General features: G+C 42.1%; 1 protein-coding gene across 1 annotated transcript; it reads right to left on the reverse strand.

The window, feature by feature from the left end:
* Window positions 1-296: 296 nt before the first annotated feature.
* mcm3ap (minichromosome maintenance complex component 3 associated protein) lies at window positions 297-21,723 on the reverse strand. The gene is made up of 29 exons (XM_069197096.1): window positions 21,646-21,723; window positions 19,431-21,324; window positions 18,625-18,848; window positions 18,097-18,178; window positions 17,849-17,993; window positions 17,526-17,728; window positions 16,806-16,949; window positions 16,516-16,709; window positions 15,763-16,031; window positions 15,031-15,193; window positions 14,661-14,821; window positions 13,621-13,865; window positions 12,832-13,109; window positions 11,356-11,456; window positions 10,709-10,840; window positions 10,360-10,473; window positions 10,094-10,246; window positions 8,952-9,149; window positions 8,725-8,793; window positions 8,336-8,470; window positions 7,566-7,719; window positions 6,089-6,359; window positions 5,687-5,784; window positions 5,032-5,422; window positions 4,039-4,302; window positions 3,493-3,622; window positions 2,368-2,556; window positions 1,589-1,736; window positions 297-1,210 (listed from the first exon to the last, which is right to left on the reverse strand). Exons 2-29 carry the CDS (start codon window positions 21,118-21,120, stop codon window positions 1,037-1,039), a joined length of 6,519 nt encoding a protein of 2,172 aa, XP_069053197.1. The 5' UTR covers window positions 21,121-21,324; window positions 21,646-21,723; the 3' UTR covers window positions 297-1,036.
* Between the last annotated feature and the right edge of the window lie 8 nt (window positions 21,724-21,731).

Here is a 21,731-nt window from a genome sequence, read left to right on the forward strand (position 1 = left end):
ACATGAGCAGACAGGCAACTGGCCAATCATGCTCTAAAGAGGTGGGGATGAGGAGGTTGTCACTCCTTCAACAGTTTAGATTTGATCTCAACTACAAATGGCAAACTTCCGAACGTTGTACGCATCTTCTGTTTAAGATCATAGCATTTGCCCCAATTCCAGGACAGAGGTTTGTAGTAACAGGGTGGATGGCGATTAAGATTTACATTCGTGAAATAATCTCAGGTCTTCATCCTGCAGTGATAATGCACTCTATTGGTATTAAGTACAATTTTTAACAAAACAACTCACCAGTGTAAAAAAACAACAAGTTTCCACTTTATTACTGAATATGCAGAACATAATATGATTTTTGACATTTAGTTATTACAGTAATTCGAAATTCCTACACAACATACTATAATAAACTATTAACAGAAAGAAAATACTTAAGAAAGCATGTTTATTTGTAACTATTTAAGACATAAAAATACTTCAGCCAGCTAGTATGTGAATTTACCTCCCAGTTTTCCAAAATGGCTATCTACAATTCTTTTTCAAATACATTAAAAATATCATTAGCATTTCAAACTGTTCCTCAAATGGAGATATCCCAAGGTGATTTTTTATCTTAAACGAGACAACATAAGTACAGTATATACATTTTAGAGAGTATCTTTCCACGTTTCAATCTCAAGGTACAACACACTGATCTGTAATATTTAGATTTTTACATTGATTTATGTCTTTTCAATTCTGTTTATACTTCCGTAAGAGCAAGTTTTTCAGATTTAAATTACCATAAAATGTCACTTCCACAGATTCGGCAATTCAAGAGCAGGTATGACATGCTTTTGGCTATACTTGGTGACAATGATCACATTCGATTTAGACACAGGGTGCTTTAGTGTCTTTTCGGTAATTTACTTATCGGGCGCTTAGAAACAGAAAGGGATTTTGTTTTGGAAGCCCTTAAACGCGGGGGGCTCCCAGTCCTGCACAATCGGTAGACTAAAGGTAGTGCAGACCCTGCGGATGGGGGGCATGGCTAGTTCTCTCAGTCCTCCACAATGTCCAGCAGGCTGCTCAGCTGCAACTCGCAGGCCAGTTCCTCCTCTTTGCTGGCTCGGATCTGTCTGTCCAGATCCTGCAGACGCTGCTCCATTGACACTGGACAGCCTCTCTGCCCGGTACGGTCCCATTTCTCTCCAGGGACCCCAGCTTCCATGCTCTGGAGAAAGAGGAGCTTGTTACATGGAGTTTAAACCAACAAGGTGACACAGCTGCACTGGAAACATTGTGAGTATTTCAAAGTTATTGGTTGGGAATACATTTTACGTTACAGTTTATCTTCCAGTACCTTGCTCCCTGAATGTGTTTTTCTTTGGGAATGCAAAATTGTCATCGTTATTCATGATGCTGCTTAATAAAACAAAATATTTCTAAAAAAGTTCTAGGAGTTTTTATATCAGAAAACAGAGATCATTTTCTCCTTAGCTTCACTGAGCTATGGGAAGTTTGTGATTACGTTCTCTTTACAGCCACTTTACTGGACTCTGTAAGTGCTCAGTGTGCTCTGAGTAAAGAGCTCTTGTAAGCAGCGCCGTACCAGTGAAACTGCAGCAGAAGCAGGAAAAGCCCTCTGGGAGGCTGCCATGATCTCAGGCACTGAGATGAGTGTTGAAGGCATGAAGAGAGGCATTGAAAAGGAATCCAGGGGATCCACCTCCAGCCACTGCTGCAGCTGCTCCTCGAACCTGGAGAACAAGCAGTTCGTACTGTCAGGGAACGTCAGCCCTCTGGAGCAGCACGACACCAGAAGAACAGATCTGCGATGCTATGTAAACATTTAGGCTCTCTGAATTAATATATGATATAATGGACCCCTCCATCCCAAAGGAATTACAGGTGGATGCTGCACATTGGTGGTGGTGGTGGAGGGGAGTCCCCGTTACCGGTAAAGCACTTTGAGTGGAGTATCCAGAAAAGTGCTATTTAAGTATAAGCAATTCTTAATTCTTAATTACTTCTTGTAACTCACCACAATATTTTTTTCATTTTGCATAGTTCTAGCACTATTTTCAAAGCCTTTTAGTAAGTGACTAAAAGTAAGCAGGGAGAATATGAATGTGACTCTGATTTTACATGTGGTCCTGTGTTTGTAAGCACCTTGGCTGAAGGCTGGAGCCTCACTATTTTCATATTCCAAACAAGCAGTATAAGACGGAGAGAGTGTGGGGAGAGGTGTGTTGTATAAAAGGAAAATTCCGTCAAGGAATGGCTGGATGAGATCCTTGGAACAATTAGCTGCTAAAGAGCGAATGCGCTCGAGGGGCCGAATGCTCTGCTCCCGTTTTGTCCCCTCCCCCGTGAAAAGCGAAGGCTGACCTCTGGCTCTGGGCCCTCTCGGCCTCCAGGCTGCTGAGGAGGCGGTGTGGCAGCAGCTCCCGAGGGGAAGGGGTGTGGGTGATGTCGGCGACAGTGGCGTGACCTGGCTTTTCCACAGGGCTGTCAAACAACCTCTGCCTGGAGTGCAGCAGCCGCGGGGTGCTGACTCTGGCTGGGCTTAACTTAAATCTGCAACAGGAAACACAGCAACGCATGAGCAAGTCAGTCTGCATACAGCGGCACTCTTTCCAGCTGAGTGGGCTCTTCTGCGATGATCCCTTTCAAACCTTTGTGAATCCAGTTTCTTTTCGGCTTTGAGCACGCCTTCTGAGACAAAACATTGAACTGAAGGTACATGATGCGCTGCTCCTTGGAGGGCAGACTAAAAAGGAACCTACTGTAAAAAAATAAGTTTTATGAATCTGGAAAGGAACAAAAATTAAAATATATTCATCCATTTTCTAACCACTTCTTTCAATTCAGTGTCGGGGGGGGGGAGTTGGAGCCTATCCCAGCCAGCAATAAGCACACAGACACACAGGAAACCAGAACACCAGGAGGAAACCCATCTGAACATGGGCAGAAGTTTCAAACTCCACGCAGACAGCACCCCAGGTCTGGAATTGAACTCAGAGCCCTGGCACAGCATGGCAGCAACCACTGTGCCACCATGCCGCCCATATATTTTCATATGCCTCCTAATTAACCACAAAGGCTAAGCACTGAATCCAGATATAACATACTATGATCTGAAGTGTTGAGTTAATGATGCAATTGAGCCACACAAAGAAATCCACTATTACAGCATTCAACAAAAGAAAAAAAAAATCAAACTCCAAAGTACACTACAAACTCTTAAAGGTCTCTCCTGAAAACTTTGGAAATATCAATGTCTGTTATATCTCTTAGTGACTTTCATAGTTATGCTCTTAGTGTTTTTTACAGGACACCTTTTAAATTCTGTTTATACTTTGGTAAAAACAGTTTATCAGATTTAAACTACCATAAAATGTCACTTTCACAGATTCAGAAAAACAAGAGTAGGTAAGGTAACGTAACGAAAACCACGGAGCTGATGGTTCTCCGTGTTTCTAGCAGTTCACAAGCACATTGGGGCTGGCTTACCCAAATGACTCTTGCTGCTTGTCCTTGTGGGTTTTTCTCACAGCCCGAAGCCAGCTGGAAGGGGGCTCGTATTTCTTCAGATCCTCTTTAACAAAGTACACTAAAATCTCCCCATCATCCGTAATTGCATCTGAAACGTTAACGCCAAGCGCTTGGAGATTAAACAGCTACAAATAACATATTTGTACACAAACATTTCAGTTCATGGCAGACAGTCTGCTAACAATTCATGCTCAAGGACCATTTTATACTTACCGTCCGTGATAGGAGACTCCACAAGTGAAATTTTAACATTTCCATTCATACAGCTCATTTTATTTCTTGTTAAATTATAAATCTAACAATAAAAAAAGATATTTGGCCAGAATAGTCTCCCATCAAGTTCCACTAAATTTAATCTACAGCAAACAGTTCAAATGTTTTTTACTCACTGGATCACAGTAAAGAAACGAATTAACTGATTTATATTAAACTTCACCCCTTTTCTACATTCTCCATACACACATTTGAAAGTCCCGCTGCAGGGTTCTGTAATGACAATCCTACCTTCAGTTACAGGTGATTCTGGGGGCTTCCAGTCCTTCAGGCGGTGGTCAATGCACAGGGCAACAATCTCATCCCAGGGCACCTGCTGGAAAGCGGGTCCAGCTTCCTCCTCCTCCTGGGCTGACATGGCCCCTCGCATCCACTCGGAGTGAACTCTCTTCAGGAGGTGTCCCACTTTGGACACGAGAAGGGGATGGGAGTGGCGAGAGAAAGGAATCTGAGCCACGAACTGGAAGATCCGAGCACAAAGTCCAGGCCAGGAGGCTACGGCACAACAAGCACAAAGTCATTCAGCTTGTAGGAGAGAAGGTCTAGCGCTTCTACTACAAAACAATATAAAACTGAAACTAACAAGGAAGTCTATTGACTAGTTTTAGAGATGCCACTTAGCACTGGATCTGGAATAACTTGAATGAATACTGAATGAATGAAGATTAGTGCTAAAGATCAGTGTATTTTATGGGTACACTTCATGCATTACCAAAGGTTGTGTGAAATATCCAGATTGTTTCCGATTATAATTTTGAAAACCCTAAACTCTATCTGACACAGTATAAATCAAATGAAACCACAAAATTAATTTTTAAACAATAGTTCTATCCTCTCTGCTCAACACTAATGGTTCTTAGGAAATTTTAACGTCAAATTTATTCTCTTGGAAGGGTTACTGCTATTCTGGGTTTGCCGTTTTCCACTCGCAGATTTATAAAGTTTGGTCAATTTTGGTGGAAACTTGAAAGAGGTTTCTATGTTCCTATGATCACAGGTGAGCCATAGAGAGTATTTCCTAACTACTTCACAGAACCAACTATGGTCAAGTCTGTCCAATGGGAAATATTTTTTCGTAAACCATATAAGATCTGAAAACCATATATAGGATCTGTAAACCATAAGATTTGTATGTAAACCATAAGATTTGTAAACCACATAAGACCTGAAAGCAAAGAGAATCTGACACTACATTTCGAAACCGTGTTTTTAACCTCTGCATACCATGTTGTGCAGGCAGATCCCAGTCAGGTATCTGCAAGGTGAGGATGGCTCTGTTCAGCCAGGCCAGGTGCTCAGGTGAGTTCCACTCCAGGTGAGGAAGCAGGTTCTGGGGGCGTGGCACAGAGAATTCTGCCACAGGCCAAGATAGCCTGGAGAACTGTTCTGAGGACACCAGGCCTGCCAGGAAGCGCAGCACACTGTTGTATAATTCAATAATGGGGGCTGGCTCTTGGCAGGGCAGTCCCGAAGCCTGTCGCTCTGTCTTATCATGGTAAAACCTTGTGCTGAATTCCCGACACAAGCCATCCTCTACAAACTGTACCAGTGTCTGAGAGCTCAGGTCAGGGGCTGCCGGAGAGCGGGAGACTAGCCACTTCACTGCCTGGTGGATCTGGAAAGAGAGTGGACAAAGAACTAAAAAGGGCAAATGCAGAGAATGACTCTGATTTTTAACTGACATGAATTCAATATTATGTATTGCCAAGCAGTTCCTGAATCTTCAAATGTATTTCACAAAAGAATTACAGAACATGAAGAATGGTTATGGATGTATGAGACTGTCAACACTTCTTTACGATTGTCTGTACTTTAGCATTTAATACAACACCTATGAAATGTTCTCTTTAATAAGCAGAGAAAAATTGTAGACATTTACCTGTTCAGAGCCTTGTAAATCATTGGTTGAATGTGGGACATGAACAAATATATATTCTGAAATTAAATTCTCTTCAACCAAAGCCTGCAGCATTAGACCTTAAAAAGAGAAAATGAAGGTATGAGTTCTGAAACTCAGTCCTTAAAGCAGTTATACTAACAGTCTTCATTTTAAAAAGGATAATAATACATTGATATTTTACATATAGGTATTTCACAGCAAGTTCTTTGAATTCCATTCATACTTGCAAAAGATTAATGTTATTCCTTTAACTGTTATACAATTTAAAAGCATTACTATAATTGGTGCAAACTGCTGACAAATTAAGACCTATTTCATGTACAAGAAAATGTACAGATGTCTATTAATTGGCATAAGATAAATCTTATGTAATTGCTGTACCTTCCTCCAGCTTCTCTTCACAGGTTGGCTGCTCTGCGTGCTTGGGCACCACCACCACTAGGGGCAGTGCAGACTGCCAGGAATAGACCTGTTGTATCTGTTTCAGCTGCAACAGCGCAGAGAGCAGGTAAACGTCCAATTCCTCTTTCTCCTCGGTGGCTCCATATCCAGGCAAGGATGGCAACAACAACAGCAGGGCACTGGTGCCCAGGACATCTTTCTGCCTCTCCATCTGAGACATCCCCTCTAAGCTCAGAGGTCCATGAGTTACCTGTAATGTACCACACACGTGTGCCCATTAGCAAAGACATCCAAATACAGGGCACTGCAAAGAAGAGGCCTTTTATAAGAAGGGGAACAAAGTTCGGAGCTGGAATGCAAGATTCCTTTCAAATTGAAAATACACTATTTATCAAGGACTGGCTGAAAGATAAGAATATTTCAGACAACGGGATACTACACCAACGAAAGCAATATTTAAACATGTCTGTGGATGTAGCAGGATAGAATGTGAAAAATCTTAGACCTTTATCTGTAATCAATTGGCTACTTAGATTGACAGCTGTTTGACCTGGCCACCCACTTTTTTTTTGCTTGCTAGACACTGTTAGTATACTTAGTATTTTGTTATGCTCTCTGTCTCTCTTTTAAAGTAGATGTTTTACTCTTTTATTGTAAGGGAAGATTTGGGAGGGACATAGGAAGGGGACTTGAAATTCTGCATTTCTCTGTTCCATTAATTACTCTCAGCTAACACACTGTACCAAACAACTGACATATTCTGTAACGTTACTTTAAAGTGTAACTTATGCAGCATGTATTTTTGGTAGTTTAAAAAACAATAAAAATACCTGTTAAAAAAAGAATGCCCTATGTCTACTTGTATTCATTCTGGCAAGACCCTTAATCACTAGTTCTAACTGGTGCCACTAACTATACATTTGGTTCTTTAGATGTTTTCAGGACTTGATTTCAAAACTTTCCTGGACAAACGGATGGGAACGACAATGTATCAGACGCCCCCAAATAGTGAGTGCTTGTCCAGATCGCCAGATTACAACTACACATGTGAATGAAGACAATTCTGAAACTCACTAATTAGTACAAGCTTGATTACAACTACAAATCCCACTTGACAGTTTCAGAACTGAAAACAGATTTCAAAATAGGCCTCAAATAGAAAATTGCAATTAGCGCAAAACAAACTGATGTACATTAAATGTACAGTAGACAAACCAAAACACTCAACAATACAGGGTTACAGGAATTAATTAACAGAAATATGTACTGAGCAGAGTATTTCCAGAGGCCAAAATATTTTCTTAGCACAAAGACTTGGCATGGTAGCATTGCTCAAGCAAAGAAGTTCATCTATTTTGCCCATCTGTAAAAAGATGGCATCTGTGCAATATTTTTGTATCCATGACTTAATAAGCTTTTAATACTGTAATTTAATTTATTTCAGGTTATTACGTACCTTAATGCATATGTGAACATTCTGAGACTTGTCTCCATGGTTTCTTAACCCATTACAGATGGAAAGAGTCTGTATTTTATCATTTTGGTTTTGCTCCATGTTTTCTGAGTTTTCACGTCCACCAAACTTTGCTTTTAGCCAATCTGTTAAAATACTATACAATGAGAGAAAATGAACAAATTATTAGATGTCTGGTTTGTTAGTGTAACCTGTATCAGTAACCAGTTTTAGAAAAAAACAAAAAAGCAAGACATGTAAGGTTCTTGGGAAAAAAAGGAGGTGGCTGATAGCCTTTCACATGGTGAAATTGCTGCTTTTCTGCTGAAACTCATTGGAGTTAATAACACCATTAGAACAATAAAGAAGAATGAAGGTGTGGACAATTAGAGCTGGTACTGCTAGTGGCTTATGTTACTGTATAATAATTTTATACTAGTAGGGGGTACGGTATCTATATAGTATTTTTGTAACATATACTTATTTATGTACTCAACACATTTATGGTAGTTAAGTAATGGTTCTCCTTAACCCCCTTTTTTACTCGAAAGGCATATTATGTTTTTAAAATGTTGGATTTTTCCAAGAACAGAACCCAATAGTTAGAAAAGCTTCCCTTTATGTCAGAATTTTCCCACTTTATGCAAACATCCAGGGTTTCACAGATCCAATACTAAAATGAAACTTTTGTATTAGACAAGAGAAAACTTGAAGAACAGTGTAAGTTGATGTTCTTTTGAGAGACCTAGTCTCCATTATCACTATTCATTCACCTGTTAGTGACACTCATTTCACACTCTTCGTTGCTAGGCAACAGGAGGGCTGCCTTCCAGTAGATTCTGTTTGCAGGGCTTGGAAAGCTTTCTGCCACCAAGCTAGGCAGGTCTAGTGGGGTCCATGCTGATTCACTGAGGAAACATCGACATAAAAATTACAAAAGAAAAAGCTTAAATGTATCACTTGCTAACTACTGGTACAGTGAGGAATTATATAAATTAAAGGATTAACTACAAGAATGACAGAAAAACTATTTTTACAGGGTCCGCATTATAAACAGAAGCCTCAGATACGGAATCATTTTATAGCAGCCCCTTTCAATCATAATTTGAATTATTCCACTATTTTTAATAACTGAACATGGGATAGAACAGGAATTCCTTACCTCAGTAACTGCCGATAAAAATAATGCACCTTCATCTGATGGAGTGCCGCATTTCTCATTTGCAACAATCTGGAACCGGAAAGGTACATTAATGTTGATGCTTTCCAGATGCACTGCAAATGTTATATTATGGGAGCCACTAAAGTACAAAAGATGGTTTGAGGAATTATTATTATTACTATTATTATTGCACAAGACAATGAAGGAGAAGTAAGAAGGCCTGGTACCTTGTACAGGACACAGCAACATTCCCAGCATTCCCCAGGTTGACCACACTTCGGGCCAGAAGGTCCAGGCTGGGGGGAGAAGGGGCACTGGGCGCCAGAGCCTTCAGCTTGAAGCGTGGGTCCACACAGCATGGCGCTGCAGGGAACGCTCGCATCTGCCTCTTCAGCTGCCTGCGCACGGCCACCACATCCCGCCACCTGTCACACACGCCACAGAGCTCAGAGCACTGGATGCACTTGACCCACAGAAACCAACTGACCACAATGAACTTTCTGGCAATGTAGGTGGACTACAATGTCAATCCTGAATGCTTGCACACATTGAAAAAACTGGCTATAGGCAATGATAATTCAAGAAGTTTAACATTGCAGTTACCCGTGTTTTAAAACACCCTTACTCATATATAAGACACTAGAAGAGCAATATAAAGCAAACATCTTTTTAAATCTATCCCTATTTATATATATTCTAGTACAAAATATTTTAATATTTCTACACCGAAGAACCTATGCCTGTTAGGAGTTAACTACTAGGCGCTCAAGAACTGTTTCACTACTTCGTGCATTCCCAGCTGGCCTGTTTCTTCAAGGTCTCTTGAGTGGAGGTGTAACCCATGTATCTTTCACATGATTTAGCAACATGAAAGGGAACAGGGGTCTTAGCTGAATATGGTCTTGGTTAATTGCCCAAGGGTGACCTAACTGCTTAATTTTATTACCTTGATTACACCTTATATAGTAACAAACTGCTTCTGACCAACCATGAATGTATGTTTTTGTATGGAAAAGTTTGCTCATCTTCAAGAATAAAAGCCTGTTGCAGTCCTTAGGAAAGTGAGTGGGAGACAAAGTTAACCTGTTAACTTACGTCTGTCCTCCTTTCTTTATTGCAATAAAGAAATCGCTAGCTTGATTCACCAGTCATGCGGTTTACTGAGAAAAGGGTCTAACAGTACTAATATACCACATTTCACAACTCAGCAGGCAAACTTTGCTGTGCATTTGTGAAAGATTCTTATGCGTACTGATAGCCACTAAAGCAAGGCAATGATTTCAGGAATTGGCAGCTTGTAAACTGATTGCAAGAGGCTGGAATTCTGATCCAGAGAAAGGGAATCCTGATGAAGTGTGTTTTTTCTTACCTTTTCACAAACTTGCGGAAGCGCTGCACCTCCGCTGTCAGGATGTCATTGGCAAGTTTGGAAATTTCACTCTCCAGTGTCTCCTCTATTAGAGTATTACATGCATCCTCAGAGCAGCGAGCAACACAAGCAGCTTTCTCCTCCAAAGCTTGCCTGTAAACCAAAAAAAGACTTTAAAAATCCACACTTATCTACATTCCCTCTTATTTCTCAACCATTTTATCTGTTGGTTCCTTGTGTTTCTCTCATATTCCTAAAAGACTTACTTAATCTCACAAGCAGCAGTGGCCTCAATGCACTCTTTCAGGACCTCCTTTGCAATCTCCTCGCACAGGGCTTTGCTTATTTGGGCAATCAACATCTCATGTTCCTGCTTTCGTCTGTGAGACACAATACAGAAGCATTCATTAAAAACCAACAGAAAATACACAGGGCTACCAGGTGTCGTTAGATGTTCAAAACCACCCTGTTCAAACCCAGATTTTCTAAACCGAAGCTGTCCATTATAAACAACTCCAGTAGAACTGGTTCCAGCTGTATTACAAGTGATGATAGCCTAGGTTTTAATCTGTCTTTTATCGAGAAGACGAAAGCAAGTTACAAAGTTCTGAGGACCTGGCTTCTTCAATCCTGCGCTTTTCTTCTGCAATTCTCTCCTTCTCGGATGTGATCTCGCCGATGCACACCTCCTTCAGCATCTGCTCCACCACTTCATTCACCACAGCTCCCACTTGATCGTCAGAGACGCTGCAATCAGAAGAAGGCGGCACTAACAACCTGCTCACATTGTGCCAACCATAACTGTAAAAATCTTATTATTAATATGCAGAGTAAGTGGGATTTTACCATTCCTGCCTGATCATCTAAGCAAAGAGCAAAATAATCACAGCACTCATATAGTACTTTCAATCCTGAAGGATCACAGATTTTGGGGTTGCGGGTACAGGACTCGCTTTAAAAGATGAGGGCGTAAAAGCTGTTAAATTAAAGTCCAACACGTGTATCGGAGCTAGTTCGGATACGGTAACGTCATCGACCTCCCTGCACGTAGCAGGGACCTCAGCTGCCTAGGCTGGGGGAGATCTCCTTTAGCTCATGCGGCTGGTTCCCTGTTGCGTTATGACGGAGACCCGGTTTGACGCCACAGGTGTTGCAGGACGAAACGGGCGGCGGAGGGCACGAGCCTGCGCGGAACCACGACGGTCACACATGCAAAGGGACTGATCACCAGTATGCTCCTCAACCCTGAGCTGAAGTCTTACCTCAGTGCCGCAGACATATAGTCAGCCCCTGCTTTGGCCAGTTCTCTACACTCGGCTTTCAAAACATCCTCAACCAGAGACTGAACTTCTTCCATAATATCCTGGAGAAAAGATTAGAAAGTTTGATAAAAGATCTGCGTGAGATGGAGTTTAATTCCAGCAGTCTGTGACCTAGCAAGTAACCGGTATATGCATGTTACAATCTTTCTAGAAGCAGACCTATTGTGTCATCCTGAACACGTTTAAAGCAATCAGAAAGATGAGAGAGGATTGTAAAATAAAGGAATGAAAACACTGTTTAATCATGTAATGTCGCCTAAATAATTCATTTCAATGCGAAAGAATGGTATGTTTGGCATGAAATAAATAAATGAATGAAACTAAAATGTTTAGATGTCTTTGAGATACCAGCTTCAATCTATCTTCCAACATGTAAAATTGATATGTTTAGTAAAAAAAGAGGCCATTCAGTTGGGTCAAGAGTCTTTTGTAAATCAAATGGCGTTTTCTGCTCAATACTCTAGATATGATGACAAACCTGTGGCATTGTAAATCAAATCTGTTGGCATGCCCAGCAGGAGCTATCTGAAGGAAATGTTTCCTCCTGTCAGAGGTGTATAGCATTTTAGAAAGCTGTCAAATTAAATCTGTCTGATAATCATGGCCCAGCTATGAAGGTGTCAGCAGGTGGATGGGATAGTTGAGACCAACGCCAATGGCATTTTTGGCAACCTTTACCACCTGTACTAATAAATGCTCACAATCATTCATTCTTTGCTTTCCCACTGGACTCCTAAAATTGAATTATATAATCAGAATGTGCAGTGAGACTGTAAAGACTCTACAGATGTCACTGGTGATGCAACATAAGACTGATACACTCTGTACATTCTCTAAAAAACAAACGTCTTTAAAAATACCTTTTTAGAGGAAGCTAGATTCCATCCATTTTCTGCTTGCAGCCTTTTATAAAGTTATTCAATTAAATTGAAAAAGCATTAGATGTTTAAAGTATTAAATAGAGCAAAGCTGAAAAATGACACTGCTAAAGGCTGCCAGAGCGTACAACTACAAACAAAATAAAGCTATTACAAAGTGTGTGATGGTGTCCCACTGCATATAATTAAGATAATGAATTTGTTAACGTAATGTTCTTTTTTGTTCTTATTGTCCATTGTCGGCTTCTGACAATCAATAAAAAAAAGGAATATAAATATTGTTTTAAAGGAGCAGTGTTAGCTCCTGCATGATCTTTTACATCCTCAATGAATCATAGACACCCCTGGCACGTAATGATGTATATATTAAAAAACGCTAACCTTGGGCACTTCAGTTAAAACAAAATTCACAATTCCTGACCTACACATCCCACTCAAAACACATGTGCTTTCCAACAGAACAGCGATTCTGGTTTCACTGTAACATAACGTACAGTGTGAGGTGTGAGGTGTTTCCCCAGTGGGCAGACAGGCTCACCTGATCTGTGTACACAGGCTGTGGCTTGGGAGGGGGAGATGGGGGCCGGGTGGGTTCTGGCTGTACAATCTGTTGAAACAGTGGCTCAGCTCCAAGGACAGAAGCAGACCCGACCCGTTCCGCCTCCTTTGGCTTCATTTCCATTACAGCTTTGGGTTCTTCAAAAAATCTGGACTCGCCCTGGAGCTTGGGTTTCATTAGAGACTTTACGTCCAGGTCCATCAAGGGTCTGAGCTCCATTAAAGGCTTCAGGTCTTGTTTCATTGGTTCAGCTGGAACTGTAGACAAACACGGTTATAAATTATTTATTTCTCATGTGTGCTATTCATTTAGAGCAGGGGTCCTGGAGATCCTCTGTCCTGCAGGTTTCACAGCTAGTCTTTAAATCATTCATTTATAAAGGTCAGGAACAATTTAACTATTATCAATTAAACAGGTGGAACAAAAATTAATCTTGGTGATAAACATAATTAAAATTGACCTACAAGTACAACAGGATTGGGCCTCACCAGGACCAGGGTTGGAGACTCTTGACTTACAGGTTATTTATTCTCTGTGCTTCACCTTTGTGTAAAATATTAAATATTTTAAGCATGAAAAACTGGAAACCATTAAGTAATAAGGTTACTTAAAATCCTGAATATCAAAGTCATAGGTCCATAAATATTTCAGATAGATTCATAACCCAGAATATTCTGCTCCGATTCATAATTCAAAGTGCTATAAAGTACTGTAACGATTCAACTGCACTGCAGTCATGCTGTATCGTGAGGAAACGGTGATGCATACCCGCCGCACCCAGAGGGCCGCCCTTGTGAAGAGTGGGAGCTGGCTCCATCATGAGCCCGTCGCCCCTGTATCTGCTCCTGGAATCAAAGCTGCAGAGTGGGGTGTGCCGAGCTGGGCTGGGCAAGGGGCCTCCATTAATGACCTCCCCAATGAGCAGAGGTCTCTTCGCCATGATGTCCACCGACCTCTTTATCGGCGCGGGATCAACCGGCTCCTGGAAGGCAGAGCGACTCAGCTCCACCATCCTGTTAGCACCGCATGGACAAGGGTTAATATTCTGCATCAGCTAAATTACAAATACATCAAAACTCAATTCTTTGACTTCAATGCTTTAAGAAACTTTTTTTCCAGAGTCGTCCAGCTGCCAGATATTATTAACTTAAAAGGAAACACTTTTAAGGACGACATTTTAAACAGTACTTGCGAAAAGGAGTTAATTAACTCATCAGTAACATCAAGAGCAGTGGTTCTGGTACTTGACTGGTGGTACTGCTAATTTTCATTGCAACGGGACTTTAAATCACACTTAATTATTGCCTGGAAATGATCTCGATTAGAATTTTTCTGCACTCAGTCCTTGGCTTAAAAAAAATATATATTATTTTTATATTATTGTACCAACATCCAAGAGCTTTATGCACTCTCTCAAATTTCTTAATAAATCATGCACAGATGGGAATGATAATGTATTAAACATTTTATATTCTTTTTTGATATATTTTAGATATCACACCTAACACCTTTGGGTAGTTCTGAAACTCATGAATTTACCAGGATTGTGAGGCACTGATATACAGAATTATTTATAAAATTATGATAATAAAGGAAACAATTGCCCTTTTAAAAATATCCCTATGGTCAAGGTAGTGTTTTCCTGCTTGAATTACTCTATGAATTTAATTAAAACCGCAGGAAAATCAAGAGGTACGTGCACAAAGGGAAGAACATGCTATGGTGCAATAAACCTTTCAACCAATCAGGGGACAGATCAAGCCTTTCCCTTTCACAATCAAAGGTAAGGGAAGCAGATCCTCACTCACCCCTCACTGACGTTCAGCCCATAGTGCATGATAAAGGCCCCGGCCTCTGCAGCATCACGGAACATGAGCATCCGCACCAGGTCCTCAATGGGGAAAGTAGTAGGCCTTTGGGAGCCCACTGTGTAGGCGATGTTTAAGGCTTTCAGAGCATCACGTCTCATCTGTAAAAAAGAAACCAAACACCACATTTCCTCTCTTTCCCCCAGCTTTGCAATTTTGGGGGTAAAAAAGCACTAAGTTAAAGTACAATCTTCTTTTTTAACTGGAATGTTACTGTGCTCCCACTAATGATTATGACACTATAAAGCACATACCAACAGATCGCTTTTCTGCCCGCCTCCTAGAGCTATTGTCTGTGTGTATGACTGACCTGGTTGAAGTAGCGATGTAAGATGCAGCTGCTGAGGTAGGAGGCCACTCTAACCAGCCTGAAGAACCTGACAAAGTTGTTACTGTTGAGAGCTGCAAACACCTGCACCGCAAACTTCACCTCCAGGGAGTTGCGGATCTCTGGACGGAACTGCTGCACTTCCCTGTAAGCAAGAGAGCATTTAAAATCATATAATAAAAATCGATTATATTAATTACATTTCCAATTCCAGTGATATTCTGTTCAATTAGCATTAGAGTATTAATAAGTGATATAACAACTTTAATTAGAATTACAACTATAAAAGCACAGCCCCCTTTTCAAAATGGAGCTCTCTACAATCTTACATCTTTTATGGCTTTTCTATTGATGCTGACATTTAGTGTCTGTGATATTTAAAATGTTGCACAATAATTTCCATGTTTACACATTCCCCTAAAAATGTATTTTAGTACGAAATAAATATTCTTCACTTTTATTCAGAGTAATTGAATAATTCTTTGCATAGGGTATCTTTGTTATTGCCTGACTTCAATTTCAACCTACTTGAGAAGAAATGCGAGTTTAAATAAGACTTAGCACAGGAAATATTTCACCACAAATTAAGGTTATCATAGCCACTGCAATAGCCATTGGAGTAACAATGCACATACAGTTATTACAAAACAGCTATTTTTCCAGGTTAAATGGCTGATGAAAACTAAAAGGTAGCTCAAAGATCATAAACCCGACCTTAGAATGTCGCCATCGTTCAGTTTCAGCAGCACATTGTACTGGCGGAACTCCTTCTCCCCGGGACAGTACACGTTCCTGCTAGCCAGGTCCTGGTACATCTCCTTCAGGCTCTGCAGACATTTGGTCATGTTCTCGTTGTTGATCTTGGCATCAAAGGTCATCATGGGCTCCTCACACAGGTGGTGTGCACAGTGGATGTGGAATCGAGTGCACTTCTCAATCAGGGCCACCGTGAGAGGATCACACAAGTGCTGCTGGGTGATGTCCTAGCAGGAAAGAAGATAACAAGAAGTCACATTTTTGCCATTGCGGTTGATATTCCTACTGTCAAGACAACCATTCATCAATTCTATGATGGAGTTCCATAAATACACCTAATAAAAAGGGGAATTAAAGACGTTATATCAAAAGAGTTATCTTTTGGAAGTCAAAAACAGATTTGTGGAAGGGTGAAACCGATTACACGCATTTAATTGTTTCTGGCTTATCTTGTTATTGTTCTGATGTCCCTTGTTAAAATCAAAATAAAATTTTTATCTAAAAAAAATCTGTTGTTAAGGTCTGTCTGCAGTGTAGTTAGGATACCCCCCAATTTACTGACGAGATTTCAACCCAGCTTATATTGCTGATTCCAAGTGGTAAATAATGTTTACATGAAGTAAACGTTTTGTCCTAATGCATGAGAAAAATCAAAAAGCATCCCCAAACAAACATACACATTGAGAACCTTTATTGATCTAGTTTACTTACCTTGCGTATCCCACGTGTCCTGTTCCACACAAAGTCATACCAGTCACGGTAGTTTCCCTCCCCTTTGTCCATGATCTGAGTGACCAGGTAGTCCATAGTCATGCTAAGAACAGGTAAGGGCCGAAGCTCATGGGGAAGAGGTTCTTCCTGGTCAGCTGAGGACCTGCTGTACTCCTTAATGGCCGCCGTGGGGTCTACCTGCACACAGACAGGTCCGGAGAGAGATGGTCAGGCATAGTGAAGAACTAAACTTAAACGCAACTGCACATGTGCTACAAAAGAAGTATGACCTACCCACTCTGTTCCAGGAATGATCTCAAAAGAACTGAGCTGGTTGCGGGTCTCCCTCATGTAACGCTCTTTCTCGGGACACATGTCTGGACATGTGCCCACAAACACCTTGGACAAGTCCAGCTCTGTCCTCTTTGTCCTGCCTAAAGCAAATTATACACAACAGCACATGTTCATTTTCTTATTTCTGAGTTACAGCCCAAATTGGGTGTTTTTTGCTTTTCTTGTGTGCTGTTGAGATGCCACTCCATAATCAGGCCTATGTTTTTTATGTGATGTTATGGATGGCACAGTGGTTAGCATTGCTGCCTCACAGCGTTGGGGCCTTGGTGCTATCTATGGTCTATCTATGGCCCTTCTGCAAATGAGTGCATCTGTGCTCTGTGACGGACTGGCGTCCCACCCAGGGTGTACTCTGCTTTGCGCCCCTTGTTTGCTGAGATAGGCTACGGCTTCCCTGTGATCCTGAACTGGATGCAGCAGTTAAAAAACAGAAGGATTAAGGTGAACTGCATTAAGCTAAACCTGTGATAGTATTTCCATTACCTATATGTGTAATTAGAAAGCACTTCACTATGAACAATCTGCGCTACCAGAAATCCACACTTCAGGGCACTTGTGCCTTTCATTTTAAACTGTGCGTCACATGGAATTCTCCTTTGTTTTAAGGACTTGCAACCTGCAGAGTCCGAGATCACAGTTTTGAGCCGATTCCTTACCTTGTCGCAAAATTTTATCCCTCTGCTCCAACAGCCTGTACTTCTCCTCTGACGTCTCTGCCACCTGACCGATCAGATGGCTGAGGGAGGAAGGCAGAGTGCTGGACAGGTGGTCGGAACTTTGTCCCTCCGAGCCCGAATCGTGTTGGGACTCTGTATCAAACTGCAACGTCTTGGCAATCAAAGACTTCTTGACCGGAGACCTAAAATGGGAATCAGTTTAAAACCCTATAAGATGTTGCCACAGCCAACATAGAATATTGTTGTTCATTACCTGCTACATGTATGCAAAAAAACAAGCTCACGGCAAAGAAATCACATACCCTTTGGTGAGGGAGCCGCCGCTGACGATAGGAGATCTAGAGAGAGGCTTACGGAGGGGAGAGGCCTGGAAAGCACTGTGTCTGGACTCTGTCTCTCTTGGGGCTTCATCTCCTATTATGGATATCTCCGCTTTCTCTCCAGGGCCTGCATAGGTGACAGCCCGGTAACACAGATCAACTCACATGACCCTGCGAATGACCTGTATCCAACCCTTAATTTACAATCACACGACAGCCAGATGACTCACTTGGCTTTTTTCTATTCCAAAAGATTGCAATTTCTTCCCTGTTAAGAGACTTCCCCTTCTTCTTGGCTTTGGCAGCTGATGCCTGGGGAAAAAAAAGGCAGCGATGAGAGGAATGAAGTGAGCTGTTACCAGTTGCTGTTGTTCTATGCCTGTCGATGAAACTGCGCAAACCTAGAGAAATCCAAGCAATGCTACATCTCATGGGACCCAAACATCCGAATGTCGAATCCTGTCTGTTCTCTGGAGGTGGCATTAAAATACTTACCAAGGAATTCCGAAGGGAAAAAAAAACACAACAAAAACTAAAGTTCAGTGAAGCATAACTGCAATTCATTCTGTAGTGAAAATCCTACGTAATTCAGGACAATAAGATGCTCCTCTCATGTTTAGTGTAGTGTTTTTTGCTAATCGTGAAAAAATTGAAAAAAATAAATTACTTTAATTTAATAAAATAATAGATTACGGTAACAGAAAAAAAGGGCACAAAAGCAGTGGTCAAATGATCTTCCTTGGACGGTGTTTCCTTACATGATCATGGAAGTGCACTGTAGCCAGGCTCTTGTTGGGTCTGCAGTACACCTTCAGCACTTTGCCAAAGCGGCCGAAGTGCTTTTCGAGGATTTCCTTCTTGTTGAGGTGGGGGGGGATGTTCTTGCACTGGATAGATATGGCGTCAGTAGGTGAAAGCCCTGCCAGGCCGTCACTGCTCTCTCTGCGCTGGGTTCGCCGGGCTGGAGTCTTGCTCCCCGCGTCTGAAGGCACAACAAGGTAACACAAAGTCAAACAGCAGTGCTTGCCTGCCATGTGGGGCCCAAGCCCAAAATATCCCTTCAGAGGCTAGCCACTGGCATCCACTATCCCCAGTAGATGATGTTCAAAGCCGACTTGTTATTAGATAAAATGAATGAATAAATGTGAAACTTACATCCCCTGCCCTCCTGTATTTTTTAAAGCTTTATTTTGCTTTCATATTAAAAAGTGTTCTTGATGACGGTTACTGCAGCCAAGACTGATAAGTGCTTTTGAGGTACTATCTAGAATAGAAACGGTTGCTAAACAAAACATGCCCTCATCTGAAATCTTAGAAAATACTTGTATTGGATATTGGCACAAAACAAAATTTCTTCAAGGCACTTATCAACACCAGTCACATCTTCGCGATCAACTTTAAGAAATCTGCCTTGTAGCTTTTAATGAACAACTTGGCAAAACCTCTGAGCAGATGATGCTACAGATATTCATAAAATGTCTTTTGAAATACAGAGTTTGAAGGTCAGCTGACGATTAGTGATAAGAACCACGCAGTCAGGCGATGTGTTCTCTAGAAAGCTCACCTGGCTTTGCCTTTTCGTTTACTTCTGCATCTCTGGGGGTTCCTCTGGGTGGTGTCCCTGGGGCTCGGGAAGAGGGGTGGGTATCTTGCGGTTGCGTGTCAGGCCTCTCTATTTCTGCCTTGCCTGGCTGCGGCTCTTCTTCCCTCGGGATCTCTTTCTTGACAGGCTGGACTGTGGATTTCAACACACCACTGAGGGCACTGCGGAAGAGTCCACCCCCAGGACCACGAGACCGCAAAGGCTTTTTACAGGCGTAGCGCGACGGGCTCTCACTCCCACTTCCGGAACCATCCACCCTGAGTGCTTTGCCTTGGCCTTTTTGTTCAGCTTGCTCCTCTTTCCTTTTGGTTCCTTTCCCTATGCTGGCAAAAGCCGCATCCCCCGGCATCTCTTTGGCAGGGTCTTTCTCATCCCTTCTGGCGACTGCTTCGGGTTTTACCGGTTTTCTCTGGTCGCCAAAGGCCGAGGCTTGCACGAATCCAGCAGCTCCAAACAAGGGTGTAGCAGAAACGGGAGCTTCAAGGACTTTCTCTGAGAAGCTGAAGGCTGAGGCACTGATTGAGCTGTCGGACGCCTGGGACAGTCCTACGCCACCAGTGGTGATGCTGTTGGAAGGGGCTGCAGGCTGAGAGAAAGTAAATTCCAAGCTGCTGCTAGTTGTGTTTGGATGACCCTCTGTCTGCGGAAGGCTGACATTTTTACTGCTGATGGAGGAGGCTGCTGTGGGCTGAGAGAAGCTAAATTCCAAGGCACCACCGGAACTGGCGCTCAGGAGGGAGAAACCAGAACTGGTGCCACTACTAGTCCCCACACTGGCGACAGGCTGGACAGTGCTGAAGGATCCTTGGGCCGGCCCAGCCTGGGGGTTGGATGGTTCGGGGCTGCCACTGAAGATGGGCTTGAAGACGGCGGTGTCCGACGGTTTGAAGGTGAATTGAGGGTTTGCAAACCCACGGCTTCCTGTGTCAGCGGTTTTGAAGACAGAAGAGGAGGTGGAAGCGAACAGTCCACCAGAGGATGAAGAGGAGGAAGGTGAAGTGAAGGTGACACTCTGACTGCCTGAAGAAGAACTTAGAGTTCCACTGGGCATCCCAAAGGCAGAAGTCTGACCAAAACTGGAAATTGCAGGTGTCTGCCCCAATGCAGATGAAGGTGTGGGAACTGTAGAGGCCTGTGAGATGTTCATAGCCTGGCTAAACCCCGATGACTGTGCAAAACCCGAAGACTGCCCAAACACGGTAGCTTGAGCTGATGGACCAGACTGCTGACCAAGTCCTGTGGTTTGCCCATAGGGAGGTGGCTGCCCAAAAGCTGAGGTCTGGCCTGCTCCAGTTGACTGGGAATAAGATGGCAGTATTCCAAACCCTGCATTGCTCTGTGAAGGCTGTCCAAATGCTTGACTTTGGCCCTGAACCCCCGAAAGGGAGAAGATGGAAGACTGCCCCAGCCTGGAGCTTTGATCAAACAGAGACCCCTGTCCCACGGCAGATGTCTGGCCAAAGGAAGGAGTCTGACCAAAGGCAGACTGCTGCCCAAACAGCGTTGGCTGGTTGAAAGCAGATGTCTGCCCATATCCTACAGTCGGTGGTGCCCCACCAGCACCCCCCTGCCCAAAAGACTGAAAAATGCCTCCACTGCTGTTGGTACTGCTAGGAGCCTGAAATGCTCCGCCCTGCTGCCTACCAAACATGCTGCAAACAGGCACCAGGTTCGTTAATAGCGAACACAGTTATTTAACTTTTTATGTAACCCTATCTTCAGAGAAGGCGGGCAAGCTTCATCATCTTTCTCGCAAGACCGGAATATAAAGCTTTAAAAACATTTATTGGTCAAGTACAGTTTTAAATAACCTTTGTCTGACCAAAAATCTGGTCATTAATAACATCCGTTAAGCCTGCAAAATAAAATAAAAAATCATGAAGACAGTTTCATTTTAAACGATATACTAAAAAAAGTTAATTTGACTTCATACAGCAGTTATGAACAATCAACTCACAAAATGTCTTTACCCGCTCGTCTTGTCGATTTATATTATATAAAACGTCATAGCCAACATTGTACTTGGTCTTGTTCTGTTCCTATGAACATATACTACTTAAAAACGCACACACCGATCCCTGATGTACATAGAAATAAATATGTATTATTAAAATAATTCCAGACATTTATAATGACCTAATCATACAAGTAAAACACAACAACATTAAATACTTACGTGCTGCTGTTTATCTTTTCCTCTTGCTTCAATTGAAATCTCGTTTAGGTGTTTGTAAAAAAAACCGGAGGGAAACATTTCCCTGC

This window comes from Lepisosteus oculatus, chromosome 12 (genome assembly GCF_040954835.1).
Source record: "Lepisosteus oculatus isolate fLepOcu1 chromosome 12, fLepOcu1.hap2, whole genome shotgun sequence".
Taxonomy (NCBI): domain Eukaryota; kingdom Metazoa; phylum Chordata; class Actinopteri; order Semionotiformes; family Lepisosteidae; genus Lepisosteus; species Lepisosteus oculatus.

Coding starts and splice junctions, on each gene's coding strand:
- mcm3ap (XM_069197096.1), bottom strand. CDS start 21,120: ATGTTTGGTAGGCAGCAGGGCGGAGCATTTCAGGCTCCTAGCAGTACC. Junction 13,866..14,660: donor GGGCTGAACGTCAGTGAGGG/GTGAGTGAGGAT, acceptor CGGTGCTAACAG/GATGGTGGAGCTGAGTCGCT. Junction 1,737..2,367: donor GAGAGGGCCCAGAGCCAGAG/GTCAGCCTTCGC, acceptor CTTGTTCTCCAG/GTTCGAGGAGCAGCTGCAGC.